The sequence below is a fragment of the Populus trichocarpa genome, chromosome 5 (assembly GCF_000002775.5).
Source record: "Populus trichocarpa isolate Nisqually-1 chromosome 5, P.trichocarpa_v4.1, whole genome shotgun sequence".
In the NCBI taxonomy this organism is placed as follows: Eukaryota; Viridiplantae; Streptophyta; class Magnoliopsida; order Malpighiales; family Salicaceae; genus Populus; species Populus trichocarpa.
In genome coordinates this window covers 24,297,892-24,320,965 of record NC_037289.2, presented here as the reverse complement: position 1 = coordinate 24,320,965, position 23,074 = coordinate 24,297,892, and the positions used below count along the sequence as shown (strand labels likewise).

General features: G+C 35.4%; 4 protein-coding genes across 5 annotated transcripts; 3 read left to right on the top strand and 1 right to left on the bottom strand.

The window, feature by feature from the left end:
• Positions 1-4,669: 4,669 nt before the first annotated feature.
• LOC7485633 (serine/threonine-protein kinase BSK1) lies at positions 4,670-10,231 on the top strand. Of its 2 annotated transcripts, XM_024600947.2 has the most exons (10): positions 4,670-5,250; positions 5,340-5,475; positions 6,194-6,327; positions 6,512-6,617; positions 7,647-7,732; positions 8,420-8,608; positions 8,990-9,154; positions 9,239-9,352; positions 9,509-9,543; positions 9,750-9,893. In XM_024600947.2, exons 1-10 carry the CDS (start codon positions 4,855-4,857, stop codon positions 9,754-9,756), a joined length of 1,368 nt encoding a protein of 455 aa, XP_024456715.1. In that variant the 5' UTR covers positions 4,670-4,854; the 3' UTR covers positions 9,757-9,893. The 2 variants fall into 2 exon arrangements, with proteins under 2 accessions (XP_024456715.1, XP_002307775.2); XM_002307739.4 differs by lacking the exon at positions 9,509-9,543 and having other exon boundaries at positions 4,674-5,250; positions 9,750-10,231.
• A 248-nt stretch (positions 10,232-10,479) lies between these two features.
• Positions 10,480-13,677, bottom strand: LOC7494681 (ATP-dependent zinc metalloprotease FTSH, chloroplastic). The gene is made up of 5 exons (XM_002306934.4): positions 12,303-13,677; positions 11,617-11,863; positions 11,335-11,518; positions 10,948-11,119; positions 10,480-10,818 (listed from the first exon to the last, which is right to left on the bottom strand). Exons 1-5 carry the CDS (start codon positions 13,593-13,595, stop codon positions 10,597-10,599), a joined length of 2,118 nt encoding a protein of 705 aa, XP_002306970.2. The 5' UTR covers positions 13,596-13,677; the 3' UTR covers positions 10,480-10,596.
• A 2,421-nt stretch (positions 13,678-16,098) lies between these two features.
• On the top strand, positions 16,099-17,456 carry LOC7494679 (uncharacterized). The gene has a single exon (XM_002307737.4). The coding sequence runs from the start codon at positions 16,452-16,454 to the stop codon at positions 17,322-17,324; it is 873 nt and encodes a 290-aa protein (XP_002307773.3). The 5' UTR covers positions 16,099-16,451; the 3' UTR covers positions 17,325-17,456.
• Positions 17,457-20,784: 3,328 nt separating this feature from the next.
• LOC127905368 (uncharacterized) lies at positions 20,785-21,612 on the top strand. The gene has a single exon (XM_052453228.1). The coding sequence runs from the start codon at positions 20,785-20,787 to the stop codon at positions 21,610-21,612; it is 828 nt and encodes a 275-aa protein (XP_052309188.1).
• Positions 21,613-23,074: the final 1,462 nt, after the last annotated feature.

Sequence of the window (23,074 nt, the reverse complement as noted above, 5' to 3'; positions counted from 1 at the left end):
GGCAGTAGATTTAATTATTTTTCATCTTCATATTGAATATTTCGTTACATATAACATAACTCTAAGAAACTATGGTAATGTGCCAGGATTTTATTCTGAATTTCTTACAGCAATTTCGATTGAGAATCTTGGAAAAATAAATTTTTAAATAGCGGATTGAGCATATTGTCTTTGAATTAGTTATTCAAATATTGCTGACACTTTTTTTTATATCAGTTTAATTCACATAGTTTAATGCAATGAAAATTTATTTATTAATTAAATTACTATTTAATTAAGATATCATTTACATTTTATATTGAAATTGAAATTGAAATATTATTTAATTAAGATTATTAATTTACTGAAAACATACGGTAGTGTAATGGGTTAAGCATGGTTTATAGTTGTGTTTTAAAAATAAATTTAACTTGAAAATATATTTAATAATTTTTTTAATACTCACAATGATTTTAATATCCTAGTATTAAAAATAAAGGAATATTTTAATTAAGTTTTAAATAAAAATATCTTTAAAAAACGCCGGTCAACACGACATCCAACACGCGATAAAATCTAGCCTGGCAATCGTGTCGGCAAAGGTAAGCATGATGTCACACTGCCAGGCAAGCTTGCTTTAGGCTTGCGTGCAAGATTTATGTTCGGGCCAGAGTACACGTCATGGTGTGAAACGAGGCCTCAGCAGTGAAAAAAGAAAAGCCCAAAAACTCACGAAACTATATAACGACGTTTTCTCGCTTATACTCGCACCGCGAGGTCTGTTTCACGCGGGGTATTTTTATTGGGAGCCAATCATATATTTGATCCATCAATGATTAGCTATGTTCAATGTTATTAATCCCAGTTTAGGACGCTAAGTAAATCTGATTACTCATTAACTCGTTTTTCTTTCTTAGTTTTTATTGAATTTTAAATTAAATTAAATTAAATTAAATAAAAGCTGTTGTAATATGATATAGTTGATACGCTCAGTTTAATTTTTTTAAAAAAATAATATTATTTTATTTTAAAAAAATAAAACATTATTTTAGGGGATATTTTTTTTTGTTTTTACCGATATCCCGCACTCTTTTTAGAAAGTAAAACTAGTCTTATTCGGTGTATGTAGCTGCCCCTCCAAACAAGTGTATTTCCTGGTAATCGAATACAACGGTGTCTTAACCACTAAACCAATATTTTATTTGTATTTTAGAGGATATTTAAGAAAGTAATAAACAATGTTTTTTTTATTTTAAATTTATTAAAATAATATTTTTTTAAAAAGTTATCTTTAATATTACTGTATCAAAATATTTTAAAAAAATAAATAAATAAAGCAAAAGTTCAACAGAGCGTATGGTAATCAAAACCTGCAACGAATGTTTTTTTTTTAAATAGAATACAGACCATATTTAATGAGAAAAATTGTCTTATAGCTTAATTGCTTATATTAAAAATGTACGAGGATACAGTAAAATAGTAATTAAAATACAAAAAGAATATCTTGGTTCCATCAAATTACCAATCTCGAGCGAGCACACGTTGTTAATTGATGGCGTTTTGGTAGAGGGCAGTCATGTCTCCGTCAAAAAAAAATAAAAAAATAAAAGGCAGAGAGAGTATTTCATTCATGTAATCGTTTATATGATGGCCACTAGAGACTTACATAGTTGTTAACTTTAAATTTTTTAAGATTAGTTGAGGTACGTGCAAGCTGACCCGAACACCCACATTAAACTAAAAAAAAAATATATTTTATTTTCCTTCTTGTTGCTTTTCGAAGCACTGTATGGTTTGGTAACAGTAAAATGAGAAAAATATATAATTTAATTGGTCAGTTTTGAAATTTGTTGTTTAGGTTTTATTTGTTTTTGTGTTTTTAAAAAAATTTAATTTTAATTTTAATTTTTTTCTTTGCTTCAAATTAATATTTGTTTTGTGTTTTCAAATCATTTTAATGTGCTGTTGTTAAAAATAATTTTTTAAAAATAATAAAATTATTATTTTAATACATTTTCGAGTGAAAAACACTTTGAAAAGTAATCGCAACCACACTCCCAAACACGCTCATAAGTTTGAGTTTTCTCAATGCCACTACAAATTTACATAATCATTAATTTCAGAATTATTAAAATTAATTAAAATATATGTAAATTAATCCGATACCACATTAATTATTAAAAAAAAATCTACTGTGATTATTCTTTCAACTCTTAGTTGTGTGGAAAATTTTACGTTATTTTTTTACTATATTCACCCTTTTACTTCAATTTTTGAAACTTTATAGCCCTTCCTTTCAATTCCTATCATGGAAGCCTATTAGTTCGATTAATGTTATTATCAGTCAGTGTCTATTCTGAAATGAGATTCTCGTGTATTGATATAAAAACTCTTTATTTTTTTGTTTCATTTAAATAAACCATAAAAAATAAAATTTATTAAGTCAGGCTGACCTCATAATTTTCATACTAAGTTAATGTAACATAGATACTTAATAATAGCTAATCCTTTCACTTTATACTTTATTTTTTTTTAGTTAATTGTGAAAGAGTTAATTTGATTAAATTCATGTTAAATAAAAGGGTTATCATTGTCAAAATAGAGTAGAGAGTTTAAAATGCATTAAAATTATGTTTTTTTTATTTTAGAGGTTTGAAAGTGTGATTGCAGTTGCTTTTTGAAGTGTTTTTTTTTGCTGAAATGTATTAAAATTATATATTTTTTTATTTTTTAAAAATCACTTTTAAAAAATCCAAAACATATAAAAAAATTAATTTTTAACAAAAAAAAAATATAAACTTTTTAAAAACATGATATAATCACTTTTCCAAACACTCACATGATTAAAAATTTGAAAGCACACGAGCATGAGCTGATTTTTCCCCCAAGTGATTGGTTTGATTTTGTATGAAAATTAAATGACTTTGGCCCTATCCAGGTAGGGCTGTGATTTTATGGAATTTTTTTTTGTTTTTATTATTTTAATAGGTTGATATGAAAAATAAATTTTAAAAAATTAAAAAATATTATTTTAATAAATTAAAAAATAAATTTTATCAATCTTCAAATCACGATGGTGATACGGCCACAGGTGAGGCATCAAATCAATCTCCATAGAGAAGAAATATGCATTGGGAGATCTGGAGATGGCTGTAAAGTCTTCAAACTTTAAAGATGCTCATCTCGAAAGGGTTGTCTTGGGAATTTTGATAACTTCTTGTACTAAGAGGATGTTATAATTTATTTACAATAATCTCGATTTAAAAATAAATAAAAATTGCGAAGGTCGTTTGTGAGATGTCCTATAAAAAAGCAAGAATATTTTTATTCGTTCAAGAGAATAATTTTTCCGTTAATAATAAATAAATCATATATTAGGAAAATATATAGAAGTAAATAAAGAATCAAACAAGGAATGATTCTATCCATTTAATAAAATATAATGTTTCCCAATACATGCTAAAATATTAATTCACAGTCCATTATTGCCATTATTTTTAATTCAACTGGATAATATATTGATTTGGTGAAATTTATATGACTTGAATAATTTTTTAATAATTTAGCTATTGTGATCAAATATTGTCCAAATAATTGGGTTGATGTCATGAAAAAATAATTTTATTTTAATAAAAATAATTGATATAGTTTGGTTCACTAACTCATGGGTTTATCAAATAAAATATAAAAAACCCGTCTCTTTGGGTTGGTTGGATTAATATTCTTTAGGTTTGGGTTAAAAAAACCATGTCTAATTTTTTATAAGTTTTAAATTGAATAGAATAAATCATCAACTCAATTGAAACTTGATTAATTTAAACAAGTTTTTAATGATATGACTATCTTAACTAAACCGATCAAAGTAACATTATTTCAATAATAATAATAATATTATTTTAATACCGGTGATCATTTTTATCAACAACTCACAATTTAATGATTCAATAATGAATATTTTTATTTGAATTAATTCTTGAATTGAATAAAAAAAAGTAGCAATGGACTTAATGGTTATTGAAGATTCATTCAAGAAAGATGGACTTCAATACAAGATAATACTGTAGATAGACTTATTAATAGTAATTATACATATAAATAACTCACAATAAATATTTGGTACCGTGATAAAAAATGATTTTTAAAAATATTTTTAATTATAAATATATTAAAATATTTATTTTTTATTTTTATTTTTAATATTAGTACAACAAATTATAAAAAATAATTTTAAAATATTAATTTAATATATTTTAGACAAATGTTTTTTTGAAAGCACTTAAAAAAGAAGAGTTGAAACTAAAAAAACAACTGTAGTATAAACATTGAAGAAAGAACAAAAGGATATATATATATATATATATATATATATATATATATATATATATATATATATCACGAAAGATCAAAATATCGCGACAAATTACGAGTGATGCTGTTTTGTTTTCTTATAAAGACAAAAGTACCCTTTCATCACGTAAAAGGACACCTCAATAATAGAAAGCAAAGGCAGAGAGAGAAGTTTTGTTTTTTAAAAAAATCAATGAGAATTAAATGAAGGCTCTGTTTCTGTGTTTAGATGCTCCATGAAGTTTTTAATATATCAATACTTAATATAAAAATATTTTAAAAAGTTATTTAATATATTTTCAAATAAAAATCTATTTTAAAAAATACATTAATCACATTACCAAAAAGCCCCTAAAGCTGGTGCTGCTGCATCTGCTCTTCTTCTTCACTGAGTATCTCTCTCCCTCTCTCCCTCTCTCGCCCTCTCCCTCTCTGTCACTCACCACACGAGTGCATAGCCAGCCAGTCGCTGTTTCCATTCTTTTCCTGTTCTTTTCATGGTACCGAGTTAACTGGGGCTGAGCTATCATGGGTTGTTGCCAATCTTCTTTTTTAAAACTACCGTTCTCCGATGATAATAAAAACAATCGACGAGAGCAAGAACAACGTCGGGAAAATCAACAGCAGCAGCAGCATGTCCGAACTAAACATTCTTCACAGCCAACAAACGGAACGGAAAAAAGCAGTGGTCTTGGTGGAGGTGGAGGTGCTGGCGTGCCGTCTTTCACGGAGTTCTCATTTGCTGACCTAAAAGCTGCAACAAACAACTTTAGTCCCGAGTTTATCGTGTCTGAAAGCGGTGAAAAAGCGTCCAATGTTGTTTATAAAGGACGGTTACAAAATCAGAATAACAGCAATAACAGAAGTTGGATCGCTGTCAAAAAGTTTACCAAACTGGCCTGGCCTGATCCTAAACAGTTCGCTGTACGTAAAGAAATTCCCTTTTCTTATTTTTATTTCTAAATTCATTCTGGGGTTTTGATTTTATTGATGGATTTTTTGTTTTCTTGAAGGACGAGGCGTGGGGTGTTGGGAAATTGAGGCACAAAAGGTTAGCGAATTTGATTGGTTATTGTTGTGATGGAGATGAGAGGCTGTTGGTGGCTGAATACATGCCAAATGATACCCTTTCAAAGCATCTGTTTCACTGTATGTACCTTCCTGCATTATATGCAATTTTTTTTACATTTTTATTCACCTTTCATTTCCGTGGCTCTTTAGTTTATTAATGTTCATTGAATTTGTTTGAAATTCTAATGTAATTTTTTTGAAGTGAGTTGGATAATGTGGTAAGAAACTTGAATACCTTAAGATTAGGCTGCAATTTGCTGTAATAATAACGGGAATTTGTTCTCGGTGTAGCTAATGTGCTTGAGCTTTGTTTTTGTGTTATTGATGAGTATGTTGCGTTTTTATCACCCGTATGGATATGTGGAATATGAAACCTAATGGAAAATCATGATTGATGGCAGGGGATGGGTTTCCTTTTTCTTCTGTAGGAATATATTAAGGAATTGTTTGTGTTTGAGGCAATGATGCAGCTAATGGCATTTTGATCATGCAAGATGATTCCTTCATGGATACCTCAAATTAATTGCGAGGTGAAAGGAATTTAGATTAGAAACAAGGAAAAAATAAGCTGGAATTAGTTCTTACTCATAAACTACTGTGACTTGAAGGTATGAGCTGGGAGGGTTGTCAAATTTAATATCAGTCTGTAACAACGTCTCTTGCTATTGTTTATTTGAAGCATTGGTATCTTGTAAACTGAATTGGAAAATTATTCAGAAGTCACTGGCAAATTTGTCTACCAGAATATTGCTATTTTTCTGTCCATGAATATGATTTTACTTTACTTTCTTGACAGGGGAAAATCAAACTATTGAGTGGGCCATGCGTTTGAGAGTTGCACTTTATATTACTGAAGCTTTAGATTATTGTAGTTCTGAAGGTCGTCCACTGTATCATGACTTGAACGCTTACAGGGTTCTTTTTGATGAGGTATTGTAAGTTATCTCTTTTGTGAGCTTGATGGTCTATCATAATTTAGTCTGTCAGTCCAAGATTGGCAAATGTTTTTTATTTGATTAGTTTAACATCTTTGGATGTTGTAAGATATTGTCCTCTGGAGGATCTATTGGGATTTATAAGAGGAGAGTGGTAATCTAGTGGATGGTTTTGGCAGAATGGAGATCCCCGGCTTTCATGTTTTGGATTGATGAAGAATAGTATGGATGGAAAGAGTTACAGCACAAATCTTGCTTATACACCTCCTGAGTACCTAAGAAATGGTAAATGCTTTTACTTGTTATAAATCTACTTAGACAGTTGTAGATGTTGGTTTTTGCGACTTATGTAGTTCAGTACTCAGTTTTTCTTTCACTTCTGTGCTTACAATGTGTTATTTATGTCTTCTTTGGTGTTGGAAATCCTTGAAAACAATGGTTTGAAATGCATGATGACAATATTTTGGTTGAAAGTCATATCCTACTAGCTACACCTTGAAAAAAAAAAAAAAACTTCAAGTATCATGGGGACAGCCTCGTTATGAGTTTTACAGAACCTGCAGCGTTTATCAGACAGAGGAGAAAAATCAAAGGGAATGCATGTACCAAATGTAAGAAGAGAACCGTGTCTTTTCAAAATTGAATTTAGTTTATTCCCAAATAAGATACAGTATCATCTTTTGTACAACCCTACAAAGCATCAAATTAGGGAATATACATTTTGAGCAAATTTATCTCCATTTTTCATGTGTGAAATTGAATTGATAACCTATAAAGGTACTGAAGGTTTACATCAAATTGAAATGGAGATATTATGCCTTAACATTTCCCAATATCATTAGTAATTGAGATGAGGACATACTCAGACAATGCTCCTATTCTCATTAATCATTTTTTGTTTCTTCCAAGCATGTAGGAGATGCCTCCAATCTTTTTTTCTCTCCCATTTTTAGTAGCCTACAACAATATGATTCCATGAGTTCAAGTACATAAAGCATAGCATTTTGTGTTGATGAAAACTTCATCTCTTGAATGTGAAAAACTTAAGTAGTTAGCAGTAATCTCTGGAATATAATGTAGTTAAAGTTGGCATGAAATAAAATTGTCCAAGACTTGGAAATATGTCAGCCCAGTATAATGATTCGTGCCTGGCACATACTGTTCACAATCGTGCATTTTCTTTTCCAAAGAAACGCCTTGCTGGATTTCTTTGTAATGCACAACAGCTCTCAATTTTTCTGCAATGCGATTCATTTTTGCTTGTATTAGTGAATGCTATCTAACTACATGCAAATAACTAAATCGAATGTCCAGGAAGGGTCACCCCAGAAAGTGTCATCTTCAGCTTTGGGACTGTCCTTTTGGATCTTCTTAGTGGAAAGCACATCCCTCCTAGTCATGTAAGTGATTCATATGGTCATTCCGCAGTGAATATCAGAATGCATAGTTTCCATATAGCGGTTCAGCAAAATGATCTTATTATCTTATTTTTGTGGGACTCCAACATGGCGGTTCTAAATGAGATGCCATTATTGTGATTACTCTCGAGTTTACGTATTATTGGTTAAGTAGCAGCTGGAGTCAAAATTGTTGCTCAACTTGTCCAGATAATTTTGACTGAACTCTAGTCCGAGCCTTGGACTTGCTGTCTATTGTCAAAATCTTTAAATCAAGGGATAAATTCATGTCTTCAATGCTCAACTGCTTTTCCCCACCTATGAAAGAAACAAGTGTGAGATTGAGTTGCATAAGGATGTATCAGTCATATTGTTTTATTGAAGATGGCTGGGGCGGGGGTACCTCTAGCCCATGTCAATGTGTTTCTGTTAGTATTGCGCCCAAGCTCTCTGACCATGATAACACCTTGGTATTGCTATGCTGTAACTAAATGGTTGAAGAGATAAAATGTAATTGACAGGAAATAGTGCTTTTTTAAATACAAGTAAATCTTGTAAATTTTTCTTTTGAAAATATTTTAAAGATTTATATTGTCAAATATCTTTAACAGTGGCTTGCATGGCAGACTAAGCTCTAGTTGCTGAATGTTAGATTTGTTGTTGGAAGTTTGACTTATGTGCTCTTTGCAGGCTCTTGATATGATTCGAGGGAAGAACATTCTTCTCCTTATGGATTCTCATTTGGAGGGAAACTTCTCAACTGAAGAGGCGACTGTGGTTTTTGATCTTGCCTCACGATGCTTGCAATACGAACCAGGGGAGCGACCAAATACCAAGGATCTTGTTACGACACTTGCACCACTGCAAAATAAACCTGATGTGAGCTGCCTACTTTGCCTCATTCCTTCAGTTTCGTACATTTATCTTGTTGTGCAGTAATCTGATAATACTTGGGATCAAAATATAGTTGCTAGTGAAAATCTTGAATGACTAGATTGCTTGCCATAATAGAGCCCTGCTTATCTATTGATATCTAGGCATTAATAAAATATTTTTTGTCTTGGCTGTTATCTTTCTCAATAAATTTGCCCCCCCCCCCCCACCCAAGGAGGGGGTTGTATTTTCTGTTGCTATTCAGAAGTTTGCTGTTCTTCCCAGACAATGCATCTAAGGCAGCTTTTGAGTAGTTTTGAAATGTAGATGGGTTGTATTCGTGTGTAAGACATGTACAATTTTGGAATCATAAATCTCTGTTTCCAGGTTCTGTCCTATGTGATGCTGGGAATTCCAAAGCATGAAGAAGCACCCCCTACCCCACAGCACCCCCTGTCTCCAATGGGTGATGCTTGTTCACGGATGGATCTCACAGCTATCCATCAGATATTGGTAATGACACACTACAAGGACGATGAAGGAACCAACGAGGTAATTAAACTGTACAAAAATTACTTCTCATGATGTCCATTTCTAATTCTGATGAAATTTTCCATTTTACACGTATGTGCTCAGTTATCTTTCCAAGAGTGGACACAACAAATGAGAGATATGTTGGAGGCCAGAAAGCGTGGAGATGTAGCATTTCGTGACAAAGATTTTAAAACTGCTGTAGAATGCTATTCTCAGGTGTGTTCTCTTTATCTGTAGATGAGAAAATGGCTTTCCTTTTATTTGTTTTAATGTTCAGGATGTAATAGTCTTTTAGCTGTTGATAATAAATTAAGAGACTACTAGTTACTGGGATACTTTGGCTCAATGCGTCCTGGTATTTACAAATGGCAGGTTGTGATGCTTTGGCTTAGGGTGGTAAAGCCTGGGTGAGTTGATGTAACAGACTAATAATTTGCTGGCAACATAGTGCCTGTTCGTTATCAACTACAAACTGTGGGATATGCTTGGATTAGTTTGATTACACGAGTCTGTGTTTTTACAGACTTCATTGTCCATGCCTTCCTACCACCTCATCTTTGAAAGTGTACGTGCTTCTGTATGTTGCTCACTTACATCATGCTTGCTTGTGCAGTTCATAGATGTGGGAACAATGGTATCTCCAACTGTTTATGCACGGCGTAGTCTTTGCCATCTCCTATGTGATCAACCAGATGCCGCTCTCCGAGATGCAATGCAAGCACAATGTGTCTACCCTGACTGGTCTACAGCATTTTACATGCAAGCCGTTGCCCTTGCCAAGCTTGACATGCACAAGGATGCTGCTGACATGTTGAATGAGGCTGCTACCCTTGAAGAAAAAAAGCAACGGAGTGGAAGATGATCTAGAGAAACACGACTCTGTATTATTCTTCTGTAATCTGATCAGTTATTGTGGTTGTTGTATCAAATAGTGGGTTTGATGTAGAATTGGGAATCAGAAATGTTTTCGCCCAAGGTGTACCATAGTGGCGGGGTTGGGGCGGAGAAAGGATAGGGTTGGGAGTGGAGAAGGATACTGCTGCACTGGCCATTGCACAATTTTTTTCCTGAAATGAGATAATTAATTGTTTATTATTGTTTTTGTATATAAAGAGAGATATCTACCATAAACTATTTATGCAATTAGGCCACACATAGCCCCCTAGTTTCCCGTCAGATTTCATTTGTAAGTTTCTCTTTTCAGAAAGAGGTTTCAATTGTTCATCACAATAAGGATATAGCCAGATATAATTGAAAAACACTTTTGGCAGCATGATAATCCTCAGCTTCAATGTCTCAGTTTGATGAGAAAAGTGATAATTTGAAAAATTTATAGCTGAATCTTGACTCTACAAGTTCTTAGCCTTGTTATTCCAAAATTCACAGAACAAAAATATTGATCTTCCTGTATGTGTTTTAAACTTATACAATACAACATGGTTTGGTACTCAGAATTGCAATCAGGCAATATATAGTTCAGCTTTTCCATCAATGAAGAGACTCATGAACTCTTCTCCGTCGACAGTTTCTTTTTCTATGAGGAGTTGCGCGAGCTTGTGGAGGATGTCAATGTGAGTTGTCATGATTTGCTTGGCTCTTGAATAAGCCGTCTCCACTAACTCTCTTACTTCTGTATCCACCACATCAGCAGTCGCCATGGAGTAGTCTTTCTGGGATGACATCTGCGATGAAAACAAAAGAGGGGCTAATCCAATATTTTTGTTGCAGAAGAGCTGGAAATGGTGAATAAGAGAAAAACCAGCTAGTGAATAGAAAAGACAGATTTGAAAAGATCCAAGTTTAAAACTTACCTGTTGTCCCAAGAAAGGATTTCCACCAGATCCGCCGATGGCAACCTGTCCAATCTTTTTGCTGAACCCAAATCTCTCTACCATCTGCCTAGCCACACGTGAAACTTGCATGAAATCACTGGATGCTCCTGTAGTGACATTGTCCTGACCAAATATTACTTCCTCGGCAACCCTGCATTTTAGATGAGGGAGAAGAAATCGTCATATAAAATGAGACAGTAGTAAAACATCCAAGGTAGGGTAAATCACTTGGAATTCCCTTATTTGCATCAAGTCTCATTAGCTCAAAAACTGAAGTCCAAATAGAGGGGAATTTGTTGCCCTTGCTCACTCTTGAAGAGCACCAAAGATACTCAAATGCCTAAAAAGATTTTCCTAGGTACTAACCTTCCACCAAGTGCAACAGCCATCTGATTCTCCAGGTAGCTTCTACTGTACAATCCAGACTCGAGCCTTTCCTCACTTGGAGCAAAAAATGTTAGACCACCAGCTTGACCACGGGGAATGATGGATATCTTGGCTACAGGATCATACTCAGGCATAAGTGCACCAACCAAGGCATGCCCAGCCTCTGCAAATGGAGAGTAACACACATAATTAGCGTCACAAAATTAAATCCTGGGATACAGCAAAAACGTACAGGAAAGCCGCAGGTTATTATGCATCTACCGTGATAGGCAACTAGCCTTTTCTTTTCATCCGAGACAACAGCATTTTTCTTTTCCGGTCCTGCAATTATCCTCTCCAGAGCATCAGAAATCTCATCCTTGCTTATTTCCTTAAGGTCACGCCTAGCTGCAACAATGGCTGCTTCATTCATCAGGTTCTGCAAATCAGCTCCAGTAAATCCTGGGGTCCTCCGTGCAATCTTTTCAAAGTCCACATCCTTTGCAAGTGCCTTTCCTCTAGAATGCACCTATCATTTATAAAAGTAAAATTGTTCACTATGCTAAGATCAAGCAAGAGCAGAATTCTCGAACACTATACAGGCTTACGAAACAACCTGATTCTAGGATGCATTATCAGACAAATCTATCTAGTATCCATAATCAGACCAATTTGGAACGGTCCATTTTTCTCAAGAAACATACACATCAAATATGGGAAGTTTTCCAGTATGCATTATCAGACAATTAATAACTAGACCGGAAAAACAGTCAGTTCACAGAGAGTTTCTCTTATAATACCAGTACTAGTATTCAGAGTTTAGCTGTCTTAAACTTCCTCTTATAAACATGACACAACACACACAAAAACACATTCTGTTTCTATTCTCTGTTTCCTTATCCTAATTTGCACACTCTATACATTCTATATGAGGAATATAACACCTTGGTTAACATTATTGAACTTACCTGAAGAATCTTGACTCTACCAGCAATATCAGGCCTATCGACTGTAACCTGTCTATCAAACCTTCCCGGTCGCAACAAAGCTGAATCAAGAACATCAGGTCTATTCGTAGCAGCCAATACAATAACACCTGAATTGCCTGAAAATCCATCCATTTCGGTCAACAACTGATTAATAGTCTGCTCTCTCTCGTCATTCCCACCTCCAAGTCCAGCCCCTCTCTGCCTCCCAACTGCATCAATCTCATCAATAAACACAATGCAGGGTGCTTTCGACTTGGCTTTCTCAAACAAATCTCTCACTCTCGACGCTCCAACTCCAACAAACATCTCAACAAACTCCGAGGCTGCGCATGAAAAGAACGGCACCCCTGCCTCTCCTGCCACAGCTCTAGCCAACAATGTCTTTCCAGTCCCTGGCGACCCAACTAGCAAACATCCTTTAGGAATTTTAGCTCCTAAAGCTGTATACTTATCAGGATTTTTCAAGAAATCAACAACCTCTTGTAACTCCAATTTAGCTTGATCAGCTCCGGCCACATCAGCAAACGACACACCGGTTTCCGGCACTTCCTGAAACTTCGATTTCGACCTGCCAAAATCCATCGGTCCACCTAACCCACCGGGCCCACCCGGCCCACCTTGAACCCGTCGGAACAAGAGAAATAATCCAGCAACAGCAAGAATCGGAAAAAAAAGACTTCCAATAACATTAAAAAACCCATTCCCTGAGTCTCCCTCGGAAACCGAAATATCAACACCGCTCCTTGCTAAAATGTCAATCAAGTCAGGGTCATTAAGGACAACAACGCTGGCACGACGGCCATCTACGGCGCTGAGTTGGAGGGTAGAACCATCTTTGCTGAAACGAACTCTTTCCACTTTCCCTTTCTTGACTGCATTTAGAAATTCGCTGTATCGCCATTGACTACCTTCAGGAAGGTCAGAGGTTGACTCAGACTGGGGTTTAGGGGCTGTAACGAGAAGATTTTGAGCGAAAGGAGAAGATGGTTTGGTGGGAAGGGCTTCAATAACCGGAGGAGGAGTAGGTGGTGGTGCTGGGTTGTCAATGGCTAGGGCTTGAGGGGTTAAAGAAGAGAAGAGTAAGGCAGCAGCTATGGTTGCTTGTGATTGAAGGGATTTAAAAGAACCAGATTTCTTTTTATTTACTATTTTTAGGAGATTCTTGGACAAAAGGAAGGAGGATTTAGTTGTTTTAGGAGTTGGAGGAGAAAGCAAGACTTTGGAACCAAACAAGTCTGAAGAGAGTAGAGGGTTTCTTGTTGATGATGCCATTGTAGGTTTTTCTTGCCTGTACGAGACTCTGTGGGGGTGTATAAGCTTTATGTTCTCTCTCTTCAAATTTTCTGGTAGGTACCTGGGGGCTTTAGCCCTTTATATAGGGATGTTTCCGAATGAATAAAGCTTTTAAGAATAATGCTTGATTGTTTTTTTATATATATTTTTATATTTTTAATATTAATATAATTATAAAATACTTAAACAATAATTATTTTATTTTATTTTTAAATAAAAAATATTGTTAGAAATCACATAAAAACATAAACAGAAATTGTGATAAACATCCCATAATATATTTTGAAATGTGTTTTAAACTCTTTATCGAATGTTTTTAAAGTTATTTTTTATTTGAAAATATTATTTTTTTATATTTGATATGCAAATATTAAAAATAAAAAAATTATTTTAATATATTTTTATTTAAAAACACCATATACCACATTATTAAATATAGATTTAGAAAATAGAAAACACAATTTAATTTAAAATGTGTTAAAGTTATATATATATATATATATATATATATATATATAAACTAGCGATTTACCGATTGTTTTGAGATATTAAAAAAGGTATTTAGTTGAAAAAATAATAATGCATTTTTTTTTTATTTTTGAAATAAAAAAGATAGAAAAACATATTTTCTATCTTGTTAAAACGACACTACCTAGATATTTGTTATAGTCTTGTTCATTTTTTTTTTGGTAGATAAGGTCAATAAAAAGGAGCCGTAAATTTGGTGTTGCTTGAGAAGTATTTACGTGTACAAAGCAATACCCGGTCACTCATTTCAAGTCTCCTAAGATTTTTATGCATCAAGTCGACTTTTTAGGGTAGACTTCATTGTTGCCCCTATAGTTTACATTTTTTTCAATGTTACCCTTTTAATTTCCAAGGATCCAATCATGACCCTCAATCATCTAATAGCCTGCCTTCTGCCTTCTAAATTTGGTTTTAATTTTTTTTTATAGGTTCTTAATTGTCTTTTTGAGATATGATGATTCGAGATGAAAAAATGGGAGAAAATTAAGAATAAAAAATATGAAAATTGTGAGGTTCTTATTTGTTATTAAATAATAAAGGGCAGATTGAAGCATAAAATCTTAAACTTATGGGGCTAAAAGATGACATTGATGAATATGTGGGAGACAAGATATAGTTCGGCCGACATCCTGCCAAAGCCTTGGCCACAAATACAATGTTCTCCTTTTCAAGAGCGTCGTGTTGTCTCAACTATCAAGCAAATCAGTCCCGAAGTTGCAATTTCTCGGCCATCGTTTTTCTGGTCCATTTGGGTACAAGAAGAAATAATACGAGCCCATGTGGCCCTTGTTTCACATGGCCCAAAATGAATTTGTCGATTTGTTAAATCCAGCTCGGTTCAATAAATTGATTCAGCTAAACCAAACCAAGTTTTATTCCAATGATTAGATCAAATTTGGATAAGAGATTGACTTCGGACTTAGTCATATTAACTTCAAGAATTGTTTTTTAAAAATAAAGTTGTTTTTTATTTTAAAAAATGATTTATGTTGATTTAATGACTGAAGTTAACCAACGACCAAATGATACAGGTCCTGAACGAGATGAGACCTCGTACAGAAACTAACAACTATGATTTCTTTCATTCTCATTCATCTGAGGCCGTCTTGTAAGAATTTCAAGATTAATGTACTGGAGAGAGGGGGACAGATGGAGGGTGTTGACATAAACTTTACTCCTAATTTATGTATATTGAAATAGATTTTCTGTGTACTATATATATACAGTCAGAGCAAAATGGTATCTGCGAAGATGATGACTATGACCCTTCCGAAGTACTGTTCTCGCCGGTGTGGGGTTACTTCCCTGACTGTTCTGAGTATCCGGGAGGTTTATCCCATAACCGGCCGAGAAAATGCTGTCACGGCATCAGAAAGCTCAATGAAATAGCTAAGACATCCAAAAAGGACCAAGGTGGTCTGCTTTTGCTTTGAAGCCTATATGGTTACTCAAGATTTTCAATCAAAGAGCTGCCAAAGAAATGCCACACGAATGTTCTTTTCCCTATTTCTGAAAGGATGAACTGCTCGTATGCAAAACTTGTCATCTCTTTCTCTTGTTCACGTTCTTTAAAATATGTAACTTGCTTGCTGTTCTTGGCTTTTTATTTCTCGGGTTTGACCTAGGGGTAAGAGGCTGAATTCTTGAAGGACTTGCCGTCTCGATTGATAGACTAGTACGTAGTATATAGAATCTCAACAATAAATGGTCTATGTTCAAGATGATACACACACACACACACACACACACATACCAGTAGGATATCTCCATTTTCTTTTAATATTTCTAGACACTTGTGCTGTGGAAGTGTTTATTTCAATTTCCTTCAATGAATTCTCAGCAGATGGCTGAATATTATTATTCATTAAGATCACACACACGGCCTGCATGAATTTTAAATTGAATAGCAGGCTAAAGTCTCCAATTACCCTATAACACACCATCTTCACATGAAGATCTGCACAATCTGCATAATTAGACTCGAATCAAATTAATATTGTGATGGTCAACTACTGTCTGAGAGCCATGGTGTCAATGTGCTCGTGCAAGTCCTTGGAGAGATTCCATTAGGATTTCTTTTATGGGATTTCTCATCTCGAGATCCGACCGCGACAAAACATTGGCAGAACTGCCAACTCACCACATGAAAAACAATTACAAGTTCCAGACGAGGATGGAGCTCTTCCTGTCTTCATTTTTCTGCTATATATATATATATGGCCTAATTGATGTTAGCCAGGACAACAAACATCTAATTAAACGTTGAGGATTTCAAAACTGCTTTCTTTTGCCAAAAGAAAGATCAACATGTCTACCTCTAATAAATCCACTTTCCATCTCCGTTCCAACAGTCTACCCTCCAAAAATCATCCTTTAACCGAAGGTGTTGAGGAGCAATTGTCTAGGTTGAGAGAATCAGAAGCAACTTCCTCATCTGTATCCTACAAATTAAGTGCCCTCAAAGACTTACATGATAGTTTCGATGATTTGCTTCATTTTCCCCTCATCCAACAGGTTCTTTCCAATGAACATTACAGCAAATGTATAGAAGAATCGCTAGAAAGATCTATTCGGTTATTGGATGTGTGTGGCACCACCACCAGGGACGTTTTCTCTCAAATGAAGGAATGCGTACAGGAGCTAGAATCGTCCCTTCGAAGGAAAAGATGTGGAGAATCCAGCTGCTCGGAAAATGAAGTTGGAGCATATATGATCTCGAGAAAGAGATTGAACAAAGTAATTTCCAAGTGTTTCAGAAATCTGAAGAGAACAGAAAAGAAGAGCACAAGCATACCATCTGTGGACAAGGACTCGAACTTGTTTGCAGTAGTAAGCATGATAAAAGAGGTTGAAGAAATCAGTCTCTTGGTGTTTGAGTCTCTCTTATCTTTAATTTGTCGACCGAAGGCAAGAACTACTGGATGGTCTGCGGTTTCAAAATTATTGCAATCCGGGCGTGTTTCATGTGAAGGACAAGGTTGTGCAAATGAAGTTGAAAAGATGGATTCTGAATTGATTTGTCTAATTGGCAAGAAATCCAACCATGTAGAGGTGCAAACTGCATTGATGGGACTAAAGGATTTGGAGTGCAGCATTCAGGAAGTGGAGGAAGAATTAGAGTGTGTTTTTAGGAGATTACTAAAAGTCAGAGTTTCCCTCCTCAATACACTCAATCATTAGTTTATGTCCTCTTCAACATCCTTAATCTTGCCACAATTTTGTAATTATTGATTTTTTGTAGTTATAGGTACAGACAGACAATTATATCAAAATCACTATGAATGCATCGAATCATAATACTTCTCAAAATCACTTGTTGTCTCACTTTTCAAGTTCCTCATCATGAGAATCTGGTAATCCATGGTAAAGGTTGTGTTTGTTTTGGGATTAACAGGTTAACATTTAACCCCATCTATCAGATTTGAACTGCTATAGGGCAAGCCCTACCTCAAGAGAGCTGTCTGCAGCAGGTACACCCTGTATTCTATAGTAAAAGGCGAAAGAATAGTTTGCTATGTGCTCAACAGCTCATTTCCTTTCCGCCTGACGTGGGATGAAAGCAATAAAGTTTATATACAAGAATATATAATAGTTATCAAGAAAAATCAAGGAGAAGAACTAATGAGTAAGAAATGGAAGACTCGTGACAATCTTTTCATGAAAATCAATCTAGTAACATGAATGCAACTTCTGGTCCTCGAGTTTCCAAAGGCAACACCGCGGATCCTTTATAAAATTCTTGCTGCTGTTACCTTTTAGATACAAGTGAGAAAGAAGCTGCTAACTGGTACTGCCAATTCCCGTTTTAAGATTTCTTTCCCTGTACTGAAAGTCAAAATGATTCACTAGCTCAAGATCTCTGTTGTCCCCACAATCCTAGAGTGTTTTCATATTGCCTTGAGTAGTGTTCTTCACGGGCAGGGATACCATCTGGTGATCCAGCAACTGATGAGACAAGGATAGCAAAGAGGCCGAAAAATGCTAGAAAACTTATTGTTGCAAGCCTTATTGCCTTCTTAATGTTGAAACATGCCCAACTCTACTGCTCGTCGAATAGCTTCACTCATTTAATTATAGACAACAAGACTGGTAAATGAATGTGCACTTCAAACTCTAAGCCATGCTAATTGTTCGTGTTCTTGATGATTATTACCATCTGCCACTGAATAATTAATTTCTCTGAACCATCTTAATTAGTGCGAGTTTTGAGACTAGAACTTGGCAGGGCCGCGACTTGCGCAGCCCCCTCTTGGGAGACCTTAAACCAGCACCAATCCTAAATTATGGCCTAGGCCATGGAATGGCTGTGTCACAATTACTGGATTTTGATGGATCAGAATGCATAGACAAGGTTCCTCGAAACTCATGGTATTTCAAAGCATGATTGGTCCCTTCGGTGATTGCACCTGCAGGTTATTCTGTCTGCCGCAACAATAAAATCAGAAATTTTGGTTTCTACTCAAAGCTCTAGGTGTTTTTTCCGAATTCTTTTTGCATCTGGTTGACAAGCTGTTCCATTCCTCTTTGCAGGTCAAGCTGATATTCAAAGTTCTGCAGAATCTGCTTGCTCTTGCAAAGCGTGTTCAATAGTTTTTGATATGAAGCTTTAATTTCTTTCCAATTGAATTGTCTTCCATTGCGTGTTAGGAAATTGCCATTATTGTGGCAAATACCCCACTCCCACTTGGTAGATAGTGGAGCATAATTAGTGGCATGATTTCAGGACCATTGTCCCCTTCATGTGCTGGAGAAGGGTGCTAAGAAATGCCTATAAAGAGGCATGTCTTGTGGAGAGCAAATGTGAGAGAAGTGAGAGTGTGTGAGAACGTGAAGAGAAGAAGAGAAAGAGGAGCTGCTGCCATGGGCAGCAGCCCTGCTGCCATATGCAGCAGGGTGTGTGAGCTGGGTGTTGAGTGATCCTCCTCCATGTATTTATTGTATCCTTTCTCTATTTCTAAATAATATGGACTCTCTCCCGTGGATGTAGGCGGTTTTGCCGAACCACGTAAAATATTGTGTCAGTGTGCTTTACCCTCCGAAGAGCAACTATCAGTACACCCCCGGTCCGCGCATGGGGGTGCCGGAATCCCCAACATTGCGTACCACTCCTTTTCAGTTGTTTCCTTTTGGATGTTTCCTGCTTCCAGCTTCATTGGTTTTAGCTTCTTTTCCTAATCTTTAATGGGGTTTATTCTCTGAGATTCTGATAGGAGTTTCGTTTGCGGGCTGTTTCGGTTCTTGATCTTTGCTCCATTCCAGGGATGCGTACTACACTTTGTAAGATGTCCCTTGTTGCAACGCCTCTCATAACTCCATCTGGTTTTTCATAACGACTCTGGTGTTGTCACTAAAAAACTGGGCTTAGCGAGAAAAAAAGCAACCATCTTCCCAACAACACCTCTAGCATCCATTATATACACAACAAGAAGTATCAATTCAAATTCCATCGCTCCAGGCTTGCAAATGCAGTCATGTGTTGCATTTTTCAACAGGCCCGGCTTTCTGTCATCATAAGTTATAACAGTTCAGGAGTACTGCCTATAAAATACTCATGACATAATAGCAAGAACCCATGTGTTGCAGACAGAAATATCATCATTACACCAAATGATTTTGAACATTTTAAAATTCAAAGACCATCTCGTGGTGCAATGCTATTCAAGCGGCAAAGTTGAAAAGCCGTTGCCTTGACTCGCTATTTTGTAATGATAATGAAATGAATATAGATCACTTATTCAGGCCTCTGACAACATTGTTTCCTGCTTCATTGCCATGACACCCTGCACAAGGATATCAATCAAATAAAATATATGTGCACACAAGTGGATTGTACCCATATCTTCCATACAAATATATTTATTTTTCCCGAGCTTCAATACAAAAATGAATCATGAGGCTCGGATATAGCTCTCACTGATATAATATACTTGGTGAGGAGCAACTGAAATCTTGACAGCCTATTGTTTGCATCTAAATTTGACACGGTGGTGCACTGATGATATAGGTCAATCAAACATTGAATGTATTTCTTAATGAATGCACATGAGTGATAATTCAAGCTGGTTGTTGTGTGATGAAGCAAGATCCACCTGTTTTCCATATGTGTTCATCTTTAATATAGTGTTCGTAGTGGTTAATTATTCAAGTTGATACCATATTGTGGAGCAGCATGTCAAGGAAGCAGGAAACAACTTTGTCAGAGACTTGTATTTTGTAACCAATCATTCAACAATACCATGGGATTTTTAAATTTTCATTATGAATAGCTCCAAAAACTTATTTATGAGATTAAGATCAGTACATTTCACGTGATGAGATTCCAGCTAAATTATGCTTACGGTGTGATGATCATATTTCTGTCTGGGTTATCAGGAGGCATGCTGCTATTATTTGAATAATAACAATCAGTTGAGACTATATTATTAGCATTATGTTTCCCGAACTACAATGATGATGAGAGAAAGTCGGCATTGTCAGAAACCTTGCCACATGACAGCAAATGCAAGTCTGGATGCATATGCATCCCAGTTGTTATTTCCTAGCCTCTATATAAGAGGCCCAGAGGAGGTTTCTTGAACAACGTCTCCCAAGCTCAATTGTATCAACATCAATAACCAGCGTTCTTCTGCTAAAGGATAAGATGGCTGCTTGCCACATTCGCTCTACCAGCTTGCCCTCAAGATCTCACCCTCTAAATGTCAGTGTTGAAGATCAATTGGACAGGTTGAGATCATCACAAACAACTTCTACGTCAGTTTACCACAAATTGAGTGGCCTCAAAGTCTTGTATGACTGTGTTGAGGATTTTCTTCAGTTGCCATTAACACAACAAACCCTCTCCAATGAACAACAAAAAGAAAGGGGAGAAGAGGTGTTGAGTGGATCTCTGCTCTTGTTGGACATGTGCAGCACAACTAGAGATGTTTTTTCATCAACGAAGGAGTGCTTGCAGGAACTTGAATCATCTCTCAGGAGGAGAAAAAGTGGAGAATCTGGATTCGCAAGTGAGGTTGAAGCTTACATGATGTGCAGGAAACGATTAGATAAAACAATCCGCAAATGCTTCAAAAATTTGAAGAGCATGGAGAAGAACATCACTTCAGCAGTCGATGCAGTCAGCATGCTAAGAGAAGTAAAAGAAATCAGCCTTGAGATTTTCCAATCTCTCTTGTCCATGGTTTCTCAGACAAAGGCAAGATCAAGCTCCCATGGCTGGTCTGTCGTTTCAAAACTTTTTCAATCCAAACGTGTATCATGCGAAGCTGAACTCAATGAATTCGAAAAGATAGACGCCGAATTGCTTGTCCTGAAGTCGAGCAAAGACATCAATTCAGTACAAGTGCAAAATACATTGAAAGGACTGGAGGCATTAGAGTCAACCATTCAGGAAGCAGAGGAGGAGTTGGAGGCTGTTTACAGGACATTACTGAAAACCAGAGTTACCATTCTCAACATTCTCAGCCACTAGTTGATACTCTTCTCAAGATGGAGCAGCTTTGCTTTCACTGCCCTTCAATACAATTTTGCAAGACAATTTTGCTATAGTTGTAAATATATAGAAATATTCAAGTGTACGAAGATCACTATGAACATAATACAATGCAATAACAATTATCTTAAAACATGTTCCATCCATCTCTCTCCTTGAATATATTGTCATGAAAATTTACACTTCCTTGAGAAATCATCAGAACCTGGATCCAATTCTTATCTCGTCTCTCAGTGATCATTACTGTCCTTTATTGAAAAATACATCTCATTTTTTATCAGTCATATGAATATTTATGTTGGCTAGAAAAGGAAAAAAAGAAGGGATAGTCTTTTCAGAGTAAATCTCATCTATTCCTTTCCAACTCCAGTCTCATTGGCAAGAAATTCAGCCGTGTACAGGTGCAAAATGTATTGAAGGGACTGAAGGTTTTGCAGTGTAGCATTCAAGAAGTTGAGGAGATTAAATCAGTATAAATCTCATTGATACTGATTTTTTTTATTAAATTACTTTAAATATTAGCTATGTTGAGATATTAATTCATAGTCCGATTAATTAGAATAGGCCAGGTTAATTTTAAGGAATTTTATTAATTTTATAGTTTTTTTGTTAAAACAACATCGTTTTGAATCAATCGGTCACTACGAAGCCCTTAGCCCAATTAAACCTGAGTTGGGTATGCCAACTATGCTTTTATTTTGACAGGGGAAGAACCAACAGGATTCCCAACAACTTTAGAAAGACATGCCAGTCCTGAAAAGTCATAAAACTGAGACTGGGACAGAAGCAGCAGTTGCATATCCCAGTTACGCAAAGACAGTTTAGAATCTTTTTATCAGTGTGTTCATCAGATTGGGTGAATTTATTTCAGGACTAAATATTAGCAAAAAAAACACTAAGCTTACATTCCTTCATACTGTTTCAAGATAATAGTAATGAAGAATTCATTTATCCAAAAAAGAATAGCAGTGTTCATATGGAGACAGAGAGAGAACGAAAGAGAGGGAAGGCAACATTTGAGATTAAACAATCCAAGTATATTGCGTGTTTTTCTTTGTATTTGTTATATATACTGTCAGATGATAACAATGTACAGATGATTAGCTGACAGGAAAGAAAAAAAAAAAAACTGTCCCCAAGAGGAAGTTAATGATCTAGTGATTGAGAATGTTCAGAAGAGAGACTCTTGTATTAACTAGTAGACTGTAGACAGATTCCAACTCCTCTTCTACTTCCTGAATGCTCCAATGAAATGCCCCCAAAATTTTCAATGCATTTTGGACTTGTAGAAAACTAATGTCTTTGCTTGATTTCAAAGCAAGCAATTCAGCATCGATCATCTCTGCTTAATTGGCATCAACTACACGTTTGGACTTCAACAGACCAGCTGCCACTTCCCTTTAATTTTGTTGACAGAGAAACGGAAGTTAAGAGGGATGCG